General features: G+C 33.0%; 1 protein-coding gene across 3 annotated transcripts in view; it reads right to left on the bottom strand.

Annotated features, from left to right (window-relative positions):
• Nucleotides 1-549: 549 nt before the first annotated feature.
• The window catches only part of SEMA3C (semaphorin 3C), a 154750-nt gene continuing 128387 nt past the window's right edge, over nt 550-26912 (bottom strand). The window contains exons 13-19 of one of the 3 annotated variants that reach the window (XM_045510456.2): nt 25400-25488; nt 22496-22537; nt 19164-19321; nt 10833-10900; nt 8575-8705; nt 1661-1746; nt 550-1143 (exon numbers count right to left, since the gene is read on the bottom strand). In XM_045510456.2, the coding sequence (XP_045366412.1) occupies nt 1140-1143; nt 1661-1746; nt 8575-8705; nt 10833-10900; nt 19164-19321; nt 22496-22537; nt 25400-25488 (578 nt within the window). In that variant the 3' untranslated portion in view covers nt 550-1139. Of the gene's footprint in view, nt 1747-2099; nt 4912-8574; nt 8706-10832; nt 10901-19163; nt 19322-22495; nt 22538-25399; nt 25489-26912 lie in introns of those variants that run through there. The other 2 variants (XM_045510455.2, XM_010946633.3) reach the window with 2 other exon arrangements.

The raw sequence follows: 26912 nt of genomic DNA, 5'->3' as shown, positions 1-26912 counted from the left end.
TTTTTTGTTTCCCATGGTTGCTTTTCCTCTTCATAAGTCAAGCTGACTCTCAACATCAAACCACAGCTTACAAGTGTGAGTTCACATCAACTCAAAAGATATTTTGAAGGTCCAAGTTCTCTGTTTAATGAGCCATGATGCAGCAGGGGAGGGAAGATGATTTTCAACCATCCCTTCTCTACCCCGACCCACACAAGCGAGTAAAAGGAAAAAAGATAAAACAAGAGGTTATAACTTCTTTTTCCAACATAGAATTATAGAATAACATTTTGAAAAGACCTAAGAGCAGGGATTTCCTTTCGTCTCAATCCTATGTGTATTGAAAAATATCCAGAGAAACAGTAAGAATGACTTTGATTTTTATAATAATTCCATCATATACCCATTTGGCCATGCAGAAATCATTACGTTTTTCATCTCATAAAATGTTTGGATGACATTTTTAATATAACTAAATCAGAGGAACAAAACACTTAAGGAATAGAATTCACCCTGCTTTTGTACTTGGGGGTTGAGAGGTAACCTTACATAGAATAAACAGTTTTAATGTGTTTGTTATAATGTCATTCTTTACTAGCACTTTATATAAGTAACACTCAAGCATAGCAACATAATAGCCCTGAGAAATACACAATCCAAACTGTGTGGAAAGTATTATTTTATGAGGTGAACAGACAAATACATTAGTCAGTAGAGTGAAAGTGGTGTTTTCTTATCTTGGAGCTAGTTCTAGGAATTCTCAATACCTGTGCACAATGAAAGTAACATTGTTATAAAACCATAACAATTGAAATATATACCAGAGTCCCCTTAGGAAAAACAATTCATTGACAATGAAGTTCACAGAATGGCACACACACAGAATTTGCTGCAACTGGTTTTGATTTTGCAGAGGGGCTTGAATTCCTGTACAAAGCTGGTTGGATAAGAGGATGGTGGGATAAACTCTGAAGAAAAAAATAAAATCATTTTCCACAATAGTCTTCCACAGCTCTGTCACAATGCCTAAAATCCAAAGAAATTCTCAATGCTGCTGGTTAAGTAATCATTTTACCTAGTCTGCTTACTTCCTTTCTAGACTGAAGTTTTCAGTGGGCTTCACTGTGCTGCGAAACAAAGCTGCGATGTTTCTCTTGACTTTAGCTAGAAAAAGATATAGGAAACCGTTATTCTTTTCTCAAATTTTGTTTCACTTAAGTGGGGGCATAAAGCATCAGAAATGCATTCAAATTATAAGAAGTACATTTAAATTATTTTAAACTAAGGTTAAGTTGAAATACAAGCAATGGAGATACCAAGAAATAATGAAGCAAATAGGGAGTGATGCAGAATCATCAGGTTGGAAGATTTGTTGAGATTACTTTTAATTTTTGTTGTTTCTTTCCCTGTGACTTCCTTCCCCTCACTATTATAACCACTCGTTTCCCTCGGTAAGGTGTTAACCGATCCACTGACTGCAGGCTCCCCAGCCCAGACCATTGGCATTAAACCTGACAAAGCACACAACTAAAAGACTCCTTCCTGTTCTAGCAATCTGTCATTTCCTAAATAAAGAAAATATTAAGACGTTTATTAAATACTTATTATATGCTATGTTCTGTCCTAACACTCTACCGGGATGCACTAGGGCAGAGAACTAAGGCAGAGAGAGATGTGATACCTTTCCCATGATAAGACAGTAAGCTTGGATTCAAATCCTGGCAGTCTGGCTCCAAAGCCCAAGCATTTAGACTCTTTTTTTTCTCCCTGTAGAAACACGGCAAATACAGACAGGAAAGGATGTGTGATGCCTCTTAAAGAGAAAACAAATATGAATATGCTTGTTGTGTATAAAATGTCATGTAAATACACACAGAAACTGACAACATTGAATGCTTCTGGGGTAGGACTTGGGGAAAGGAGAGAGAGAGTGCTGCAATGACAGTTTTCCATGTATATCCTACTGGAAGTTTTGAATTTGGAAATATCCACATAGATTCCTTTCACACAAAAGACTAAATAAATAAAACTTAGGGGAAAAAACATTTTGAGTCCACAGAGTCTATCATGTTAGTAAGCAACTATAGACTCGACATTAAAAAGGAAAGTTAAAGACATCCTTGGGGAATTCAACATGTTTTATTTTGCCAGGCACATGGTTTCTTCACTGTCCAGTTAAATATTACTGTGCTAACTACATTTTCTTACACAGGGTGAACATTCACTGTAATGACAGTTTCATCATGCTAAAATCTATACACAAACCTACACTCTGAAAAAAAAGTGCATTTCTAGGAAATTTTATGTACAATACAAATGAAAAACATATCAAGTCACTGAATTGTCAAACTACACAAAATAAAACCAACCAATCAACCACCAACATTCAGTGTATGTTAACAATATTTTTGAGAAAGTTTTCTTTACATTTGGCAGTTTTGTTCAAGAAGGATTTCTATAATTTTAAAAGGAAAATAATAAAAGTATATACAGTCTAATAATGTTCAAAGTAGAAGTTATTAAATAGCACAAATAATGTTACAAAACTAAACACCCTTATTGTCTATCAGTTTGGGTTTACATGAAGCAAGGGGACCTGTATAGTTTACCCTATCCTCTGAGTCTAAAACAATTTTACTTGCAACTCTGTTCATAGAATAGATTGGCCATAAACACAGAAGATGGTTTTGGCTTTATACACATTTCTGTTGGTGCATGTGGAGGAGAAATATTTGTATAACAAACTGCTTTAGAGACTGCTTTAGATTCTTACACATTTAGAACAATAGCTTTTACTTAATAGCGTTTTGTGAAAAAACATTATTTGTCGTGTGTGGTAACTGCTATTTTTGCCCCATTGAGGCCTCCTCTTTTAATATCGTAATTTACCTCCACTTAAATAATAAATCATATTCTTAGATTCTGATCAATGATTACATTCATTTTGATAATGATTTTAGTCCCTGAAGCTTTATACTTAGTGCTTAAAAAGGTAATATATCTACCTTGATGACCTTCTTTATGAGCTGTTAACTACAAATAAAACTTTTGTACTGGGTTTTAATTAGGTATATGATATAATTTCTGTTTGCCCCTGGAAATACGAAAATGTATTTAAAAGTAAATAAGATGAAAAAGCAAAAGTTGTGTTTTTAAAAGAAATATTTCATATTTCTCCCATCTAATTGTTATTTGGAGTAAAAAATTCTATATTAAGTTATTCTAATAAAATGATCCAAACATACAATTAGAAGATAGTTATTTTATTTGTCAAAAACTTACCACATTTGTATTTATATACCAGTGAACATAACGCACCAACATTCTTTTAAAAGAAAGTATGTCTATTTTTGTTCAGATCAGAATCATTTTCATTTCTCCACAAAATGAGATCTCTCCAGCACACACAAAAGAGCATAAAATGTGAATTGGTGACTTAAAATCAGTGTGATATCTGAGGCTGGTAAACAAGCAAGTAAACAAAAGTTAGTTAATCACTGAAATTAATTACTGAAGTTAAAAACTAGTCACTTTTCAATAAACCTCTGTTAAGAAAACTGCATTTTGTACTTTGTTTTTTCTTTTTTTTCATTTTGATAGTTTTTAGCCCTCATATACAAGTTTGATATTTAAACTTTTTTCTTATATTGTTTAACTTGCCATACAGACTAGAAAATTAAAATAAACACATTAATTAATTAAACTGTGTAAGATTATATTCTCTGAGTCTAGAATAACTTACATAACTTCCAAAAAAAAAAAAAGTGCTTTTGTTTGGAAGATGATAACATAAGAATATAAACTTAAATGCTTCACTGTTGTAACTCCAATCAAAGATATTAATGCTGAGGGTTCCTTTTATCTTCCTAAAACAAGGGAACAGAGATCAATGACAGATACCAGGAACTGACAATTTTTACAATCTTAAAAGTAACCAATTATATATTTCACTGGAAGCATATAAACGCCATGTTATCTTTTTATGAATCACTCATGTCTTATACAATTTTTAGATTCCCTCTTTTTTTTTTCTTTTTTCTATTCTACATTTCTTTTGACAGCTACTCTGTCACATGCATTTATACAACTTTTACTACGTAAAAATTGTGAAGTTGTCATTCGTTTTTATATACAAATAACTGATAATTAGAAATCTAAATCCTTAAAGCAAGGAAGGAAGATTACGGGTTATGGCCCTCGTTCAATTAAGGGATGTAAGAATTCTACTTTTAAAGCTGTCATATTGATTTTGAAGAAAAGGTAAATAAAGATATAAATAAAATCTAGGTTAAGTTAAATATTTATATGCACCATGAGGACCATGACATGTCTAGTGCTAGTCAGTATCATACACAAAAATCCATGCTCATTTCAGTTCATGTAACATTCACTTTAGGAGTTAGCAACCACCTTTCTCAGGAACTTCCCGTGAGTAAAGCACAAGATTCTCTGCTCAAAATTTGATCACTGAAGATGGACCATTTACCGTTGGAAGCATAAGCCCCATGTAAGAAAAGATTATGACTCTGGCAGCTGATTCCTCCTATTTCTACTTTTCCGGCTATTGATAAGAGCCTTTAGCTTGCCGTAGTCCCCTCTCATCTTTTGGGATTCTTCTCCCTGTTGATGTTGCTGCCGAGTGTCTTTGCAGTACTGATTAATCATCTGCATTTCTGAGTGGCTGAATGCTCCCATGATGTCCTTCGGGTGGAAGGGTAAAGCCCTCACAGAGCTTGCCCAGGTCCATGGAGACCATTTGTCTGTCACAACAGCCACCATTTCGGAATCTAAAACTTTAAAGTTGATCTTGGCTATGGTCTGCTTGAAGCTGTTTTCTGTTGCAATACAGTGATACAGTCCTTGGTCAGAATCCTGGACAGAGCGGATAAGGAGTCCTTGCGAAGTGGCTATGATTCGTTCGTTCAACTTGACCTAAAAGAGAGACATCAAAGTTCCGAAAATCCAACTCTGTATCTTCTAAAAAGAAATGATCAACAATACAGATATTGTTGACTTTCACAAATTTTGCAAAAGCACTGAGTACTAATTAGCTTCCTTCTTGGTGGACACAAATTTTGGTAAGTTCCGTTGCCTTTTTTAGCACAGGAGATCTAGTCTCAAGGGCAGTGAATCTACTAAAGAGAAGATGAAGTTGCACACTGCCCAAAATGGCTTAAAGTGCATTCCCCTTTGGACAGAAGTAGTTTCTCCACAAGTAAGTCCAGAGTTTGGTTGCTTTTGGAATGTAAATCACAGTCAACATATATAAATGAAATTCACAGATAGTTTAAAATATCTATTTCATCTTGTAGTTCTTGCCTTTTATTGTAACAAAATGATTTACTTTTAAGTAAAAAACATGAAGCCACAATTAAAGGGTTGAATTTTACCTTTTTTTAAATGAATGAATGAATGAATATTCTCCTAAGTAAAAATCATATAAGCAGACGCAGAGTTTTGAACATTATCACGGGCTTTTTCCAATTATTTCATACAAAGAATGATTAAAAATAAGCTGCAACTACTGTATTGTAAGCACTCTAAGTGGTTTTACTTTCCAAGGAAAAGTAGTAAGAAGCTATCAGCTTAGTATTTAATTACTTTACAGGCTTACACTGGAAAAGAGATCATTTGCTGGATATAAGCTAAATGCTTGAAATCCATTTCTTTATAATTCCAGCTATAGTATTGTCAATGAACACATAAAAACCTAAGTGGTAAGGAGTTCCTTCACATGTATACACTCAGGAATGCTCATTCATTGAAGAAGAAAGAAATTTGACCCAAAGCAAAATAAAGGAATGCATGTGAACCTTTTTTCTAAATAATAAATTTCTATGCAAATACATATTTTATTAGCGAAATCCAAATCAAAGGTAGGTTGTTTTAGATAAAAAATAACCCACATGCAGAAGCACAAAAAGGTGAAATATAGTATTGAAATACAAACAATAGAACAGAACTAGAAAAAAGAGATTAGGAGGAAGGACTAAACTACATTAAAAATTTTTTTAATGTTAATTTAATTTTTAATGTTTAAATGTGCCTCTGAAATAGTTTAAATAATGTAGAAATGCATTCATAAATAAAAGAAAAGAAAGCCTTTTCTATTTGTGCAAAATTGGAAAACATTTGGAGGCCAATTTGACATATCTATTAACATGGATATAATATTCGGTGCAGAAATTTTATTTCTAGGAATTTGTATAGAAGATATACTCTTACAAGTATGCAGATATTCATTTCCATGATGTTTTTGAAAAGAAAAAAAAAAAAACAAAACAAGATATGACCTAACCAGTATATAGCTTTAAAAGGTATAGTCACATAGTGGGATACTATGCAGCCAAGAAAAATAAGGTAGCTCCACAGGTACTGATACTGAAATGTATGTGGGGTGTGTGTGTATGAGAGAGAGAGAGAGAGAAGGAGACAGGGAAAGAGAGAGACAGAAAGAAACAAAGAAAGAGGAATATAGGAAAATTCTGGAAGCGATTTGGAGAAATATATTTCTTAGCTGCCTTTGTATTCTGAGAATTGAGAATAAGAATCATAGAGGCAAGGAGGGCTTTTAGTTTTCACTTCATGCTATTCAGTATAAACTATTTGTATTTTTCTCTGTAAGTTTTTAACATCTGTCTTGCTTTTATTAAGAAAGTTCAATATTTACAAATCATTAATAGGAAAAATAAGTGTATGTTTGCCTGAACTACTAAGGAAGAATTAAGACAAATTTAATTAAACATTAATAGTTCATTCAACTAACATGAGAATGAATAGAATTGTGCTCTGTTTAAATTCTGGATAGGATAGATTTTCATGATTATATTAGAGTTAATTTTTTCATAATATTCAATTCTGGGATTATTCTATTTTGAGGTTGAAGGAAAAATCAAGATATTAATATTTGAGTCCCCACATTTCTGAACCTTCTGAAATAGAACATTAGAAATATAAAAGGGATGAAATTCATGATACATTTCTTTTAAAATTTCACTTGTTAATTTCTGTGACGTATTCAATCCTGTATATATTAATTTTAATTTTAAGTAATAGAAATTATATTCACTTATTATACATTATTCTATGAAACTTTCCATTGAATAAAATAAAAACATTTTATCTGTGTTAAGTAATCCCCTATTTAAGTTTTGGATTTCCAATTTATATACATATATACATACATACATACAGTTTCTCAGGTAGGATGGTTCATGTCCATATGTCATGATCTAACCTAAGAACTCCATTTCTGTATGATAATCATCATCAGACATTATGACATCTATACCAGATTACTTTGCAAGGCAATTATTATCATACTCCATATTCATTCAAAATTGTTAAAAATTAATTACACTGCTTACATTTCAAGACTTACCTGACAACAGCTTTGTTAGCAAAAAAATAGGTCTCAGTATTTCTTTATTAATGAACAAATTAAAAAAAAATTTAGTACCATAGAATTCTGGGGCAAGAAGGGGCCCGAAGTCCATCTAACTCATCTTTCTTCCAGATAGTTAAGTCTTATTTTATGCAAGTGCTCATCCGCCTATGGTTTAATATTCTAGTGGCAGGGGACACAAAATTTCCTAAACAGCTATAACACCTTTGGATAGGCAGGTCTGAGAGTTGGAAAGTATTTTCTCATAAAGAGTCAACATCTATTTCAGTAACTCTGATATAATGTCTGTGTTCTATAGTTAGGGACTGTATCCATTCTACATAGACCTTACTAACATAATATGTGTATGGAAACTGCCCACGACAGAATACACACAAATGCAGAAGCCCCACTTTTCCCTTCACTTCATCAAACTTTATGATGTACTGTTAATATCACTGCATTTTAGGCTACTTTCAGGCTTTATATATACATATATATTTTTCTTCTCATCCTCTTATTTGTCAGGACGTGACATCAATTTTATGGAACTTATTATTTATAGTATCTCACTCTATGCTGTTTTACAATGTTTCCCTTTTAAAGGAGCTCTGTACAATCAGTGAAAGGTTAATATAAGTGTCCTTTTATTTGAAAATCTAGGTATTTTTTCACTAATCACTAAATAAAGGCAATTGTTCCATAAATAATGATTCTACATGTTACCTGACAAAACCTCACGAGTTACGAATAACAAAGCAATGGGAACAGATTACCACATAGCAGAAAAATGCTCTTTACCATAAAGGTTATAGTTAGTGTAATTTCTTGCTGAGGAAAACTGAATTTTTTTTTAAAGCCCCTTTTATCAACAGCACAAAGGTGCTGTTGTGTGAGAACTTGGCTTCTGGATTTGCCCACATCTTGTTTCTTTTACAAATGCTGTTTCACATCAATACCCCCATTTGAGTGCCTAAGCACCAGTTTTAATCACTGTGTTATAGAGGTGAGCAGGCAGAGAGAATTTCTAATTAATCCATCAACTCTATGGACAAAGGATTTTAAAGAAGGTGGCACTTGTCATCCCAAAGACACTAAAGGATGTTCATGTCTGTCCTTTTTTGTTTGATCTGAACCTCACGGAGGGACGGTGATTTAATGCTCTTTCCAAAGCTCCGATTGATTGATTGCTGCTGTGCTGTGTTACTCACCTCTTTCCTCCTGTCTTTGTCTTTCTGTAACAACCACTTGATAGATGCCTGTGGAGACTTGGGGGCACACTCAAGGAAAGTGGTGTTATTTTTTACTCCATACTGAACAATTTCAGCTGCATTTCTATATGCTGAAGAGCAAAAATGAAAGGAGAGAGAACGAGAGCAAAACAATGGGATTTGGAGCATATTCTCCTATATAAATGGGGCAACCCCAAAGGCAGTCTTAATCATTTAATAAGCAGATTATTACATTGTTTACCTGGTTTCTTTAATCTAAAGAGAAGGAGAGAAAGATACAGGGGAATCAATGTCTGTTCAAGAATTAACACTATACCAAAGAATGCACTTAATATTACCTTAAACATTTAATTATTACAACACCCTTGTGAATTAGATTTTCTCAGCTTTTCATAGCTGAGCAAATTAAGGATGTGAATTATGAAGAAATATATCTTAAAGAGTTAGTAAGTGCCAAGAAATACTGAAGCCAGGTTCATCTCACTCCCAAACTTCATACTCAATATGGTATAGATGAAATTCGGAAACACTGGGAAAAGGCAGAAAGCAAGGTTTGGTTGCAGTGAGATGTAATGGCTGAGAAACAGTTTGAAATCAGAGATACCCAATGTAAAATCCTGACTTGACCACTACTGGCTGCATAAATTGAGACAAGTTATTTAATCTCTCTGTGTCTCAGTTTTACATGGTTCTAGAACTATATTTTCAGACATTCTTTACCAAAATTCTTAAATTAGAAAGAGTATTTAGTATAATAATGTGGTAGCTCAGACATGGACAGAATCCTCATTCATAAAGTGGGAATAGTTAACAGACCCTACTTTGGTACAATTTCTTGAGCATTAAGTGAGATAATCCATAAAAAACCCTTAGCTCAAGTTCTGACACAAAATCAACATCAGTGTTTGTTCGTCATTGCCTCTGCTGCCAATTCTCTTACCACTATGACTACTACTATTATTAATAGAAACTGATACACAGATTTATAAAATACTCAGTAAACAGAGAAATAGTAATGTGGATTTATTCCCTCAATTAGATGTATGGAAACATTAAGCAAAATGTGTCTTAATTTTCTTATTGTCATTAGCGTAGTTAATAACAAGACTGTCATTCTTTAAAAAAAATTGCCTCGATTCACAAAGATTAGCAATAAGAGTCTCTGTGTTAACTGTTAACAACAGCTCCTGTGTAGCACCTTGGTGAGCCAGGAGGGAGGTCTGTCAAGAGGTACCTCTGTTGGTAGGGTGGAGATGGGGGGAGAGTATCTGTGGGAAAAGTGTAATAACCTAGTATCTCCATGTAAGGATGGGAAGAAAGGAATTAGATTAATTGTAAAACACAAGGCAGGACTGCCAAAAGTATATAGAATGGTTGTAAATTGTGAAACCAAGGCACTATAGTACACCCATGTACAGAGCAGGATTATTTACAATAGCCAAAAGCTGGAAAGAGTGCAAGTGTTCATCCATGGATGAATGGATAAGCAAAATGCAATACATACATACAATGAATGGACTATGTTTCAGAGCCAAACAGGAAAAAAAATCCTGACACATTACAACATGAACGAACCCTGAAGAAGACATTAGTCTAAGTGAAAGAAGTCAGTTACAAAAGGACAAATACTGTATGATTCCACTTACATACGGTATCTAGAGTAGTGAGACTCATAGAGACAGAAAGTAAAACAGTGGTTACCAGAAGCTGGGGAAGGGAGGATAGGAAGTTAGCGTTTAATGGGTATGGAGTTTAACTTGGGATGATGAAAAAGTTCTGGCGATGGATGGTGGGGCTGGCTGCACAACACTGTGAATGTACTTAATACTACAGAACTGTACATCTTAAAATGTCAAAATAGTAAATTCTGTTATGTAATTTATCACAGTAAAAAACAAACAAGATGTTACTTTTTCTTCAGTGGGAAACAACAAGTACATTTTTTGTCTTCAGAAAGAAAATAACAGCTAAGAAAATCTATAATTACTATCTGTGTCAAAGACTTACCTACTAACATTCCCAAGATATCTGTTACCCGACTTTTGTTTCTCAAAACTCTTGGTACACATACAAATAACATTTAAGTTTTATTTATAATATATGAATACCACTAATTTTTATAGTGAATTTTCCTTTAAAATTACATACTTTAATCTTCTATGAGGTTTCCCTTACTGAAATATGCTATAGAGCGCTGCTACTCTTTACCAAGTTTGACCATTGCTCACTTTCCATACCTTTTAGATTAAATCCTCTGCATTGAGTCAGTGGATTTCCATGTCTCACATCTTGTCTTCGGCTCCTCCTATAAATGGGCAGAAATATATAAAAGTGACTTAGAATCACTGCCAATTATACCGCATTTAAAAGACCACATTTTAAATTTTGCAGTCTTTTGACTGCCTAAGCTTTCATAAAGAAAAGAGATCTGATTATCTGACATTTCTTGTTCAATGCTTCAAAGATAGTGTGGGTACTTAACTTTGTTTTCAATCCAAATTCATTCAGACTTTCCCCATCTACCACTTGTGATAGATAAACCTCCTATTAAGGATTGCACTTCCTGGGTAAATGTTAAATTCCAAATTAATAGTGCAAATTTTTAGTTTAGATGATAACCCCCAAAGTATAAACTCACTAGCACCTCCCTCCTTATAATTTTTTTCTTAAATAAATACACTTTTCTTACAAAAGTCAACACTTTTTTATTCCTTTCCAGCTATATTAAAAAGTTTCCAGGACAAGTGATAGAGACAATGTGGATATTTAATATAAAGGTAAGCAAAATTGTTCATTTACTAGAATAAGCATTTTCCTTCAAGTTTTTATTTTGAAAATTTTCAAGACTAAAAAAGTGGATATATGAGTACAATGATCTTATATCTAGAATAATAAATTGTTGTATTTTGCCATATTTATTTTTATCTTATATGCAAGTATATGTCATGTATATGTTTTGTATGCATACACGTGAAAATCTTTAGAAAAGCTGCAGACATAATGTTTTACCCTTAAGTGTATGTATCTTCTAAGAATAAGTAATTTCTCTATAAAACAACGTCATTATCTTACTAAAGATATACATTTATTTAATAATATTATATAATACGTATTTTCTATTAAAATTTCACGACTTGTTCCCAGAATATTCCTTGTGAATTTTTCTAGTTTATTCAGAATCTAATCAAGGTTCACTCAGTGCATTTAGTTGTTACATATTACCAACTTAAACATTTCAAAATTTTAGTTACATTCTTTGTAAGTTGGTCATCACTAAATAAAAGTTTAAAATTATTTGCAAACCATTAAATTTCTTGGATCTTAGATTTACTTACATATTAGCTTTAATTGTACTGCATAGTGCAACAAATCAAAATAGAGAAACTGAAAATCTATTAGCAGTGAATTGTAGATATGAACATTGTTTTGAGAGAGAAGGAAGGGAACATTCTTTACAAATGAGAGTACAGGAATAAACTGTTTATTATCAATGCTAAAAGTATATATAGATGAGCATACCACTTAACTGGGTTAGTTAAGTCTCAATATTTTTACCTTTAATGATAAAATACTCAGTAGGAACAAGAGAAATATTAAAATCACACTGGGATTATAAAATTTACAAAATTTTTTTTTCCTTTTATTAATACAGAGGAAGGACTTAAGCTCACTACTTCTTAGTTACAGCTGCTACTTCACAGTTTCCAAGGTGGGTTCTTAGTGACTGCAGTTAAGTAGGAAATGGAAAACTAAGCTCACAGTCACTGACAGTGAAAAAAATCATTGTAAGGTTACAGTAAATAGTTAATAGTTTATATAATCAATGGATTATACACATCTATTTATGAAAATATAGGTACAAATTTTGTGCTGTTTAAGTATTATTTTTCCCCCAAAGTCACATGATCTTTATTCAATTGTATATTTCTTTCCAACCACACACACAAACTAGTGGAAGTCACTCTTGTCTCAGAAATTATGATTAATACTGTACTTTAGAATAGCTCCTATGTCAGGTTTTCACTGCATTGTGTTTTGTATATTTTGAAGTCACAGCATTATTTACTATCAGCCAACTTGTGAGTATATATTATATGAAAAGTGTGTGACAGTTCTTAAGGCTGAACTTGTCATTTTCAGCCATCTAGACAAGCAATATTAATCACAATGTTTAAATTTACTGTCCTGTGATCAGCACTATGTTATTGTTTACTCAAGTACAGGAATCCTCAAACTGGGCAATCTGAATTTGTAGTATCACATAGCTTCCAGACATTCAAATACAGGAAAATATTGTTATAGCTTAAATGATAAAGAACAACAAGGCAGCCACCTGAGCTTTCTGTATGTGTAGATTCCCTTTGAGGCATTCATACAGCATCCTGAAAGCACGCTGGTAGGCAGGGTCATGTTATAGTGCATGTAGGACTCACGATTTGGCTCAAGCTGCTCATGTTTCCTCCGTTATAGTCTATTCTTTGCATAAACAATAAAATCACTTTCTTCTTGTGTAAAAAGCAGGTATTTACTTGAAGGCCGTACTGATTATCTTGTCTTAAAGAAAGTTTTCAACTACATGTCTGAATCCAGAATAAATAACATTTGAGATTAAACTGCAATATTTGATACAAATGCACAAATATTTGATACTTGAGGATGAAGAGAAAAAATGCTTTTCTTGTTCACTATGAACAAACGTCTTTCTGTTTTCCTTTTTACAAATGTCTTCTAAAACAGAGAAACTGCTGAGCCAATGATACTTTGCAACCTTGTTATGTCAAAGTATAGCCTTCACTGATTTCCAAGTGTAACTGTACTTCTCTGTTTCCATACAAAGGACATATTTCTGGTTTTCATTCCTATGTATTCCTCTATATGATCTTTGTGTTCCAGTTAGATAGTACAACTGAAATATAACCAGGTAAGTTAACAGTATTAAAGAAAATGAAAAATAATTCAAATGATCATTTTCACTATTACTATTTAATCTCTAAAGAAAATAAATACTACCTCATACCTGTTAGAATGGATATATATTTATGGTGTTTTCTGGCTCTCTGTGATAGAATTAAGACATTGTCAGAGATTTCAAGATAGCTCTTTAAATCATTATTATTTTCTTTTTCAGCCTATGATACATATTTTTTCTTGTTTGCACTTTTAAAAAAAATTGTGGTATTATTGACATATAACACATTAGTTTCAGGTGTACAATTTGATATTTGTATATATTGCAATATGATCACCATTATAAGTCTAGGTAACATTTGTTACATAGTTACAAAAGTTTTTCTTTCCTTGTGGTAAGGAGTTTAAAGATTTACTCTCCTAGCAACTTTCAAATATGCAATACAGTATTATTAAGCAGTAACTATGCTGTACCTTACACATCCATGACCTAATTATTTTATACCTGAAGGTTTGCACATTTTGACCTACTTTTGCCCATTTCTCCCACTACCACGCCCCTACCTGTGGCAACCACAAATTTGTTTTCTGTATCTCTGAGCTTGTTTTTTTAAATTTAAATTCCACATATAAGTCAGATTACACAGTATCTGTCTTTCTCTGTCTGATTTATTTTAGTTAGCATAATGCCCTCCAACCATGTTGTCACAAATGGCAAGGTTCCATCTTTTTACGGCTGAAGAGTATTCCATCGTATTTAGGTGGTACATATATCTATATATACACCAAATGTTTATCCAATCATCCACTGATGGACGCTTGACTTGTTTCTACATACTTGTTATTGAAAATAATGCTGCAATGAGCATGGGGGATTACATATGTTTTTGAATTAGGATTTTTATTTTCTCTGGATAAATACCCAGAAGTAGAATTGCTGGATTGTAATGGTAGTTCTATTTTTAATTTTTTAAGGAACGTTCATACTGTTTTCCATAGTGGCTGCACCAATTTACATTGACATCAACAGTGCACAATGGTTCCTTTTTCTTCACATCCTTGATTAACACTTGTTATTTTTTGACTTTTTGATAACAGCCATTCTAATAGGTGTGAGATGAGACCTCATTGTGGATTCGATTTGCATTTCCCTAATGATTAGTGATGTTGAGTATCTTTTCATTAGCCTCTTGGTCATCTGCGTGACTCTTTGGAAAATTTCTATTCAGATCTTCTTATTATTTTTCAATCAAATTATTTACATTTTTGTTATTGAGTTGTATAAGTTCTGTATACATTTTGGATAATAACCCCTTGTTGGATATATGTCTTACAAATATTTTCTCCCATTCAGAAGGTTGCCTTTTCATCTTGTTGACAGATTCCTTTGCTGTGCAGAAGCTTTTTAGTTTGATGTAGTCCCACTTGTTTATTTTTGCTATTGTTTGTTTTTGCTCTTGAAGTCAGACCTGAAAACTCGTCATCAAATCTCATCAAGGAGATTACTGCCTATGTTTTCTTTCAGGAGTTTTATGGTTTTAGGTCTTACATTCATGTCTTCAAACCATGTTGACTAAATTTTTGTGTATGGTGTAAGACAGTAGTCTAGTTATACTTCTTTTGCATGTGGCTGTCCAGTTTTTCCAATATCATTTATTGAAGAGACTATCCTTTTCACATTGTATAGTCTTGGCTCCTTTGTCATAAGTTAATTGACTATATATATATTTGTGTGTGTGTGTATGTGTGTGTAAATATGGGTTTATTTCTGGGTTCTCTGTTTTGTTTCATTGATCTATGTGCCTGTTTTTATGCCAATACCATACTGTTTTGATTACTATAGCTTCATAGTACAGCTGAAAATCAGGGCCCATAGTACAGCTGAAAATCAGATGCCACCAGCTTTTTTCTTCTTTCTCAAGATTTCTTTGGATATTCAGGGTCTTTGTGGTTCCACACAAATTTTAGGATTGTTTGTTCTATTTCTACGAAAAATTCTATCGGAATTTTGATAGGGATTACTTTGAATCTGTAGATTGCTTTGGGTAGTATGAACATTTTAACAATATTAATTGTTATAATCCATGAGCATCAAATATCTTTGCATTTCTTTGTGTCTTCTTTAATTTATTTAATCCATGTTCTGTAGTTTTCAGAGTACTGTTTTTTTACCTCTTTGGTTAAATTTATTCCTAGGTATTTTATTCTTTTTGATGCAAATTGAATTGTTTTCTTAATTTCTCTTTCTGCTAGTTTGTTATTAGTGTACAGAAATACAACAGATTTTTGTATATTGATTTTGTACCATGCAACTTGACTCAATTCATTTATTAGTTCTAGCAGAAAACCCATGACACAAGGCACAATATGTACCATTAAATAATTTCAAGAAAGTGTCAGTTGTTTGTTTATTACAAGCATATGAGTAAAATCATGATCTATGGTATTAGGATGACAACATGGAATCTATGTTTAAGTATATATTTTAGAAAGGATAAGTGGGGCTGTAATAGGTGGGAGAATATGAGAGTAAAGGAGTTAACTCATATTTCAGCAGAAACTTCTATAATGTAAAATATATCTTAGGTATGCAATGATAGCCTATATATAGCATGGACTGTTACTTGAGAATTAGTTCTTGTTTGTTAAATAAAAATGCTTGTTCACCAAAGTCAATGTCTGAAACTTTTTCAGGGAAGGAGTACTAATCTCCAATTTCTTCATGTCATAGAGGAGGCTGGTATGCTTATAAGACTATGGTAAGATTCACTCTGTGGTCCCTACATCACTTTCTTTCTTAGCAAATGTAGTATTTCAGCTACTTTCAGCACTAAGTCTGTTTAATAGATTGAAGATTGTAGTCCAGGTGTTAGAGATGCCAATTTTTAGAACTGCTTACCAAGAAAAAATTATTGCCTTACCAACATTTATGTTAGTAATTGAAAAAAATTATTAAAGAATAGTCAGTTTACAATGCTGTATCAATTTCTGGTGTACAACATAATGTTTTAGTCATACATATACATACATATATTCCTTCTCATAGTATTTTTCATTATAGATTACTGCAAGATATTGAATATAGGTCCCTGTGCTATACAGTAGAAACTTGTTGTTTATCGGTTTTATATATAGTAGTTAGTATCTGCAAATCTCAAACTCCCAATTTATCCTTTCCCACTCCTTTCCCCACTGGTAACCATAAGTTTGTTTTCTATGTCTGTGAGTCTGTCTCTGTTTTATAAATAAGTTCATTTGTGTCCCTTTTTTTATATTCTACATATAAGTGATATCATATGGTATTTTTATTTCTCTTTCTGGCTTACTTAACTTAGAATGATAATCTGTAGGTCCATGTTGCTGCAAATGACATTATTTCATTCTTTTTTATGGCTGGGTAGTATTCCATTGTACAAATACAGAGTTACAGTAATAATTTTAAAAAATCACTGCTATCATAACTGTGAGTGCAAAACAAATATGGTCAAAAATACCACAAGTGGCCACAAAAATCATTTTTTATTTGTGGTTATTTGCAATTAGCTTTCCTCATACTTTGTGTCCAAGTTCAGAACTCTAGCCCAGGGCAGACGGAAGATCTCAGGAAAATGAGGTCCAGAAATTCCATGTAGAAATAAAAACAGGCCACAGACCTCCTGACTAAACCTTAAAATAACATGGTGGAACATGAGTCTTTGACACAGGTATTAGAGACTCCTGGTTTAAAGAGTGGGATTGTCTTCGTGCCTCAGGCATTTAAATACAAAAGACTTTGAAACTATCCAGCTCAAGTCACTTCTCCCTACTCCAGATTCATATTTCTAACTGCCTACTCAACACCTCCTCTTGAATATTCTACAGGCACTATAAATGTCATCTTTCTCCCAACAAATCTGCCCCTTCCACAGTCTTCTCTTTCTCAGGAAATGATATGTACGTATTTCTAAAGCTCTGTTGTGAAAACTTGGCTTATTTATGAGTCCTCTATTTCTCTAACATCCCTACATGTAATCTGTCAGCAGGTTCTGTGAGCCCTATCCAGAATCACACCACTTTTTGCTACCTCCACCTCTATCATCCCTTTGTAAGCCACCATTTTATCACACCTGGGTCATTAGTTAGTAGCCTGTCTTGAGGCTTCAATCTCCTCTCCCCCATCCTCTTCCTATTCCAGGGCTGTGATCCTAGCCAAACCCAACCAGATGATATTTTTAAATCAAAAGTCAAATGATATCCCTCGTGTGCTCAAAAATCTTGAGCGGTTTTTTCATTTTACTCTAAATAAAAGCCTGTCAGTGATTTACTAAGTTGTCTGTCATCTGACACTGATCTCATTTCTTCCCACTCTTTCTTTTTCTCATTCCAGTATAGCTCCATTAGTGATGGTATTGTTTCTTGAACAATCCTGATACACTCCAGCTTAGGGATTCCTGGTCCCTCACTCTGGAATTCTATTCTCCCAAATAATGCCATGGTGCCATTCCTCATCACATTCAAGCCCTTGTTCAAATATCACACCTTCAGTAAGGCTTCCCATGACCACACATTTAACATTGCAATATCCAGCTTCCACATCCCCTTTCTCTCCTCTCTGCCCATTTGAAAGTCCTAGGTCTTATCATTATTTGATATACTAGAGGGTTTCTTTAATTGTTTATTGTCTAAATTCTCCCTATAGAACTTATTATTCCTCAAGGCAGGGATTTTTGCCTTTTTGTTGTTATTTTTCACGTTATATGCCTGGTTCTACAACACTGCCTGGCAAATAATTGTCTCATGATACAAATTTGTATTAAAGGCCTGTATCTATAATGAGGAGTAAAGGAGCTATAAAACACCATCACCCGAGGGATTTTATTTGAAAGATCATTGGTGCTCAAAGCTGGTTCTATTTTCTCTCTCCTGATGACCCTATTTTATAGGTTTTGGCCTTGTCATCCACCATGACCCATATTGAACTTTGACTGAAAATGGCTGTGACCTTGGCTGACCCTAAATTCTGTGTATTCTTTGCTCTACAATTTCACTAGTGTTGGTTCCTTCCAACTTGGTGCAAGTTGGTTCAGAGTTTCCTGCCTAAGTCTTTACTTGGATAAAAGGCATTGTGCCTGAGGCTGCCTTACTCTCTTAATCTAACCAGCAATCGTGCACTCACCATTCTAAGGGGTAAAGTATGGCCATCAAGGTTTTGAAAGCATTCAGGGCAGCCATTCTGGAGCAATGCTCTTTTTGTCTGAACTAGGACAAGCATTTGATTACAGAGGAATCAGGTTGCATAGGAAAACCCTAGGAAAGTAAGATTTAAGGATATACTGAAGCATATAAAACAAAAAAAGATTTTAAAAAAAGGTAATATAAAAATGTTAAATGCTGCTTGAAATATGTGAGGACTTGCAGGAGGAGGATTGTGCTTCAGAGGAAATTTAAAAGGAGAAAGGAATTTTTCCAAAATACTGCATTCTAATACATCCGTGAGAATGCCAAGTTATATAGTACGAGCATTTTCTTTATTCAAAGACTATACATAGTGCTAAACTTGGCCATTACTTTTACTATCATTTTAAAAGAATACCGCAATAGAACTGATTCTAATGCTGTGGAACACTGTTCAATTCTCTAGTGATATCAACTGTGATTTTCAGCAAATATTTAGTACTCACCGCTTTCCGGTTGGGTAGAACCTAGAGCAAGAATGGCCATCCCAGGCACAGTAAGGGTCCCTTGCCAGGCAGCAGTCAGCACAGGCTGTACCGTAGATGTGGCAGCGATGCAGAGACACTTGGGAAAGTCCTTCATTAGAGCTCACATACAACTGTTGCTATTAGAAGAATGATGATTTATTTCAGATGTGGAAGTTAAAAGAGGACTGTCAGAAGGAAAACATTATAATATATGCCCACAAACCCATGGATTCATTTTGAAATAGACTAAAAAAGAGAAGCAAAGAGAAGAGTATAAAGCCAAAATAAATAGAATTTTCCTAAGTTAATATGGCTATAACATTACCACTTTCCTGTTTAAAAAAAAAAAATCTCAGAGCACCATGTAGAATGGTAATGTGTTTTAGACAGTGGGTTTCATTGTTCTCTCAGATCTGAGCTAATATATTACAGATTTAAATTATGATGTTTGCTTGTTTTCTTTGAATGCTGTCTCTTGGCAAAGTATAGGTAGCTTTTTCATTCTTCAAATCTGGCCACTCATCACCTTGTAAATTTGAAAAAGTCAAGTCTGAAATATAGGGCATTTTTAAGTTTAGAAAAAATAGGTAGTAAATATTAGACAAAATTTAAAATTTTTTCATATGCCTTTGACAGTGACACATTACTCATTAGAGCAATTTTTAAATTATTTAGAGGAATATAAGTATATATTTAGACATGTTTTAAACTTTCTGTATTATCCAGAGATCTTCAGCAGCCTAAGTCATAACAAAGAATTCATCCTCCCTCATTTGTATGGGGTCAAGAGCTCATTATGATACTGCTCCAATTCCTTTATCTGTGCATGAAACAGTTCTCAGGAGTTGAAAGGGTAAGTTTCTAATCCACACTCTTTATTTTGCAAAGGACTGATATTATACAATTCAAGTTAGCATAGAATTTTAAGCTGGAACTAGAATACGTGCATACATACACACATGTGTGTGTGTGGATGTATATGTGTGTGTGTGTATATTTATATTTAATAGATTTAAAATGAAATCAATGGAGGTACCATTGGTTTAGTCAGGTTCTGAAGACAGGTTTCTGAGATTCAAATCCTAGCCACCACAAATTTGCTGGTAACTTTTCTGAAACTCAGCTTCCTCTTTGGTAAGATTGAGATAACATAGCACTTACTCTATAAAGTTTTTGTAAGAACTAATTATAAGGGCTAACTCCAAGTAAAATGCTTAGAATAGTTTCTGGCACCTAACCCCGCAATGAATATTATGTAATAGTAATAGTAGTAAACTAACAATTAATAAACTATGAATTTATGTATTTTCAATTCTAATTAATCATTTGACTCATACCTCACTCTATTATGTCTAATGTAAAATTTTTCATTCAGATCAATAAATCTTTTAGAAAACAGGCTGAAAATGAATAGTCCTCATTTGAGACATTCAGACAACTGCAGGTTTGACATTTCTCTAGAAATACTTGAAATAAATGTTTGAGTATATTAATACAAAATATGGTAAATGCATCAGCTTCATTAAAATATTTCAAGGAAATGTGTTTATTTTAGGAAAGGATATAGGTAATTCCATTCTAGAAATTATCTTTTTCACTAATCTATTTTCTGCTATATGGAATGCAAAAATAAATCAGAGAATAAAAGAGCATAAAATGGACAATACAATTTTTAGTTTGAGCATTAGGGAGGTATTAAATTCATGATATTTAAATCCATATAAAATATCTTTGGCAATTTTTAGTTCTTTCATATTGAAAAAGTATTCAATATGCAGTTGTGCAAGTGAATTCTCCCCAAACTAATTACCCAGCCCTGAATCTAACTGATTTAATGAAACATTTTATATGATCTATAATATAAGATGTTCAAACAAATTTAATACTCAGTTTTCCTGTGTATGTATATGTTGCACATGGCAATTTAATGGAATGGGTTGTGAATTATAAGTTCTCAAGTTGAATTACAAGGTGAAACCTATAAATGTATACTGGACTACTATGTAACACAAATGGCTTTGTGTCCATTTTGAATTTTGCTCTGATACTTTCTCTTGCCATTAAACTACTGTAAACAAAGGGATTCCCTACTGACTTCAAAGACAATTCTAACTTGGGATTAGCTCCCTAGGACATTGGGGAAAATGACAAATGGCTTCTTGTTACTTTGGAAAATGTTTGTTATGCACCATACAAACATTTTTACAGATGAATTTCTTAGCTCCCTTGTATTCTATTTATTTTTCTTCATAAAATTTAGTCAAGTGAAAAGAGTACAACCCTGACTGTGGAATACTTCTTCATCTGCGACAGACCAAATATGGTGAAGAACACTAAAGTTACATCATCAGTTGTGCTAACACATAAAATCTTTATTCCATATTCCAAGAAAAATAACTCTTAGGTTCTTACAAACAGCACTTTCCAAAGACCTACTTTATTTTAGGCAATTTATATAAATTAACTCATTTGTGAAGAAAGTATTACCTTGCAGAGACAGAAACTTAAGTCAGTGAAGTTAAATTATTTATAATTTACGGTCAAGTTGGGGTTTAAGTGCATGTCAGTCCCATTCTGAAGCTTACTCCAGTTTTGACTACACTGCTCTGTCCCATAGAACTTTTGTTTTAGAGATACACTTTTAGGGTCTGGAAAGGTGCATGTTTTGCACATGCAGAGACTGGAACTGGGCTTTTCCTTTCCGTGATCATTGTGTATTTGCATGTACAGGCACACATCAGAAGATCAGATATTGCTGATAATCATAGTAAAACATTTCTTCCTCAAATCCTGAACCCTGATATGGCTTAGATTTGAGACATTCAGATTTTTAAAATGACGTGTAAACCCTAAAAAAAAAAAAGTAGTACTTTCTTAGAAATAACTGTAAAAGAATGCATTGCACATTTCAGACAGCAGCAGGAAATCAAAAGAGGATTGATTACTCATTCCAAGTCCCTGAGAATGTTTGTGATGTTACAGTAGCCCAAACATTATGCTAAATTTTTCCTTCAGAAAGATTATTTTTATTTTGGTTGGCTTCACACACTGTAATATTTGAGAATAGAGGATATACAAAATGTTGGAATATCTTACTGCATTTATAGGTATGTATATATTCTGCCTGGATGAACTTCTGTACAAAATAAAATCTATTCTGTACTCCACTAATGCTAGTAAATTCTGTATCAAAATTAAATGTGTGGTACACTATGAATAGTATTAATTATTTTGCTAATACTCAAATTAGTTTTTCAGAAAATACAAAATACATTTTTAACTGCAAGGAAAATTAAAATGGGGTTGTTTACCTTTTTCGATGAAATTTTCATTGTTGTTATAGGAGCACGATTCTAAAAAAAATTAGAAAAACATTGTTAGTTGCTCAAATTATCCTTAAAAAGGAGTGTACATTCAAAGACTCATTTCTGTTAAAATTCAAGAAATCATCATTTCTCTCATATGCATATATATTTTCAAAGTTTAACAATAATTGTCTATAAAGTAATTTCCTTTGTTTGGAATAAAGATGGATTTGTTACACAAATATATGCCTGAACTAAAAAACATGGCAATTATAACACAGCTATCAATACAGTCATTAGAAAAAAAATGAAAATTTGAGAAAATTGAAAAAAGTATGTCTTGGAATATTGAATACAATGAATAACTCAGGATTGTTTCTGGGTACTGGGTGGGGGGCTGTGGAATGGTACCCTATCTTATTCCTTCACAACATAAGCACTCTGAAAAGAAGTATTAGCCTGAACCATATTTATTAATTCTCATTGTCGCAAACAAAGAAATATTGTTAGCTAAGGTCCTCTTTTAATAAATGTGAATTAGTGAAAGAACCTAAGAGTTTTCCAAAATAGTCATCCTTTTTGAAAACACTCTGTTCTTAACTTTACTTCTTAAACATTATTAGTTCCTTTCAAAGTATAAAAATTAAGACTCGTGATACCCTGATGAAGATCTGTGAAGTTTAATTTAAATAACTCAAGTGGGAACACACTCTCAAAATCAATTGTGCCCATAATTATTTTGCTTTCTGGAGTTGTGCTCCTACAAACATTTAAAAGAGAAAATGGTGATACCTCTAAACACTGAATTGCAACAAATTATGACATTCGTTTAGAAATACACACATAATACAAAACAAGTAGTGCATCTTATATCTAATAGTTGTACCTCCAATTCAAGTTAAGTTTAGGGAAGCTGGATGTATTTTCAGAAGATATTCTGAACAGAGGATTAAAAAGGACATTATAGTTTTGCACTCTGTAAAAACAAAGTGCCTGGTTTTTAAAAGTTACACTCAGTTTTCTGCAGTGTATCAGTGTGACACTTAACTAAGGAATTTTTTTTAATTTAAATGTATTATTTCTTCAAGTGCTCATCACAGTATATTATACACACCCAATTATTTTTACCTCACCTCAAAAAATGTGACACAAACACCATGCTGAAGACAGTAACTGTGTTTGGTAACTGTGTCTCTCAATTTAGCCACATCAATCACATGCATACGCTTCCGGAAGAAAGCTCAAACGTTTTTAGTCTGGCTCTTGGGTTGATGTCCCCCACGTGCATTTTGACTGACTCTATTTTTCCACTGAGAGTTTATTCTTCCTGATGATAGCGCCAGCATAACTCATAAAACAGACCATAAGTAGTTAGCACATGATCAGAATGACTCACATTTTTTAAGATCTTTCTATAGAATATATGTTTGGGTTTGTGTCAGACTCACTCAATTAACATTTCCTGATTATCAAAAAAAGATATTTCAGAATTAAAAATGAAGTGCTGCAATACGGTCTTTTAGCTATCTTTAAGAGAACTAATGAATAAGGTACTTTATTCTGGCCATCCAAGTTGTCCCTATTGAATTGAATAAGAAAAAAAAATATATAGGAATTTTGGTTAATCTAGTGAAACAATCAATTTCCTTACAAAGCAAGGCATAGAAAAGGCACTTGAATGCACATGGTTAATATTTTATAAGCACAATTTTAATGCACTAATCACAAAGAACTTTATGCCTTAGATTGGCATCAGAAATTGTAAATTTAATAACATATTGGTAAATTTGCCAGAGATCCTCAGATTTTGGATTTGATTTGATTTAAAATATTTCTTCACATTTAAAGTGTATTAGCATAATCTAACAGCATTGCATCTTGATCACTTATCTGCTTGTAAATTCAACATTTTTGGTGACTGAGGGAATGCATATTAATAAGTCAATACATTCTGAACCCACTCAACAAAGCAGCCTTCTGGACTAGCAATAGTCTGGACTAGCAATAGTCTGCTCCCAGAGGCTCTGAAGTGCTCCTTTTAGTATAGATCTTTTGGTGTCCGTGGCCATTGTTTCTTAACTGGTTTAGTTGGAAAGAGAAGTTTGCAGTAGGATTGATTCCATGCCATAGTTTCTTTGCAATCCTCTGGCTGTGCTTTATGCATCTTGCCAAACGCAGGTAAGAGGGACCACTTGAACTACAATGACCTGCACCTTAAGGAGAGAAGGGTTTGCACAGCCTCTCCAGCCTCTCTCTTCACACATGAAGAATAGGCATTCTGCCCTGAGCAGGTAAGATCTTACAGTACTGAATTTCCCTTTGTGTGCCTTTTTTTGTCATTGTATTTTGTTTTTCTTTTTATCCCAAATTCAAGGACAAAGAGAATAATACAATGCAATCTCAAGTTCAGAGAGAACATGAAGTTTTAAGTTTTAAGAGACAATATTTGTTTTATCTAACTAGAGTGACATTTGAATTGAAAGCAATAAAACAAGAGAAAACAAAGCCGTTTTTCTTGAAATTCCTGGCTAAAAAAATATGAGAAAGTTTATCTAACAATCAATTATGTGGAAGCATTTGGGTTTCAGTGGCTTGTGAAGCAAATGATAAAAGCCCTTTCATGGCAAATCTTCTAGACCTTGACCACAAGAACTCATTTTTTAAAAATAATGATGACCAAAATTCTTCAAGTTGTGGTGATAGCTAAAAGATAACTTAAAATGTAAAAAAATACTTCAGAAAAATATTTTTTTCTATATTTCTCATTTTATCTGGTGTTTCCTACCCTCAAAAATTTATAACATTCATTTATTTGATCTCTTATCAAATATTTTTTCCTCCCAAGTGGCTGTAAGATTAAAGCATTCCATTCATCATACATGTTGAGACTAATAGAAGAGATGTTCAAACCTTAAAAACTTCCAACTCCTCCAGAATGAGTTCACCACTGGCAGAGCTGTTAGTAGGAAGAACAACCACCTTCTGCACAGTACCCCGATCTGAATCAGACAAAGAAACAATGAGATGTACTAAAGAAACACGTTTAGACATATGACTACCGGCTTAGAATTTAGAATACTGTTTATGTAATTACTTAGTCATCAAAAAAGAAGTTCTACATATTGAGCTATTACCATTTGCAATATGTCGAATTCAATCCAAATCTCATATGTTTAAATTGAGGTTATGCATAATTCAAAAAGTATTAATAGGAACATCTATTTTGCACATATTTTGTATCATCATAATTATGAGAGAAAAAAAATATGTCCAAAAGACTTATGAAGTCAAAAGTTCTGTTTCTGAACCAAATGTGTATTCTTGAAACATAACTTTAAGTTTGGTCCTTAAGAATATTACTTACTCCTCCAAACCAACATTATAAAGTGACACTTCCATATTTTTGTTAACATTGACAAATAATGATTTAATTATCTGAGAAAAAATTACCATGAGTGAATTTTTATAACAGTACTATAAATCACTAGTACTAGAAATTGACATTTAATCTGCAGTTGTGAGGGTGTTTAGACATAAGATGCTTCACTCACAATTCAAAATAATTTCCAAAGCAGAAACATCACTGTGGTTTTATCTCAGATGTGGACACCTAGTCACAGAATAACTGTATGGTTTTCATAATTATCTTTACCAGCTGGGAATGTTTCTTTGGATAGTTTTAAAATATAGGAAAAATTTTGAATTTTGAATAAACTTTAGCGAATAAAGATTGTACTCATATTTCTCAATTAGAGATTGCCAAAAAAACCCCCAGATGTCCAAAAAGATGTAACACATATGCAAAATGTATATGTCAATGTTTTTAATTACTAAAGTGTCATATGTCATTTAAGAAGCATTTTCTAAACATAATTATGGCAGTCTACCAATCACTTAAATTTTAGATTTAAAAGAAACTAGCTGAGATTTAGCCATGTGGGGTTAAGGCAAATTTGTGGGTGATGTGAGAAAGTAAAAATATATTTCCTCACAAAAATATGTTTCTATGAAAATAACTGATGAGCTGCTTCATGACTCTCAAGTCACTACTCTTTTAAAGTATGACTTTAAAGCATGTAACTGTGAATTTATAATCTGGACAGGTGCCTATCATCAACAGATACTGAAACAGCTTTTAATTCTGTTGAGAAATGTCACTAAGAAGAGATAACCTGAACTGAGTTGTACAGGGCTTCACATCTAGGAATCATTTAGTGATGATTACAATACCAGAAATCTCAAATCACATCTCAAAGTGGCCACAGGCAAGCATTACTCTGACATAAAGGATCCCACTTCTTGTTTACAATTTCTATTTATGAACTTAACTGGAAGACTCAAATAATCCTTAATAAAAAAATAATCTCTACTTTAAAATTTTACCAACTAAAAAACTAAAACTTACTAAATAATAATGATTATT

Source organism: Camelus bactrianus, chromosome 7, assembly GCF_048773025.1.
Source record: "Camelus bactrianus isolate YW-2024 breed Bactrian camel chromosome 7, ASM4877302v1, whole genome shotgun sequence".
NCBI lineage: Eukaryota > Metazoa > Chordata > Mammalia > Artiodactyla > Camelidae > Camelus > Camelus bactrianus.
Note: the sequence above shows the minus strand (reverse complement) of the source record. Positions and strands in the feature narration are given on the sequence as shown.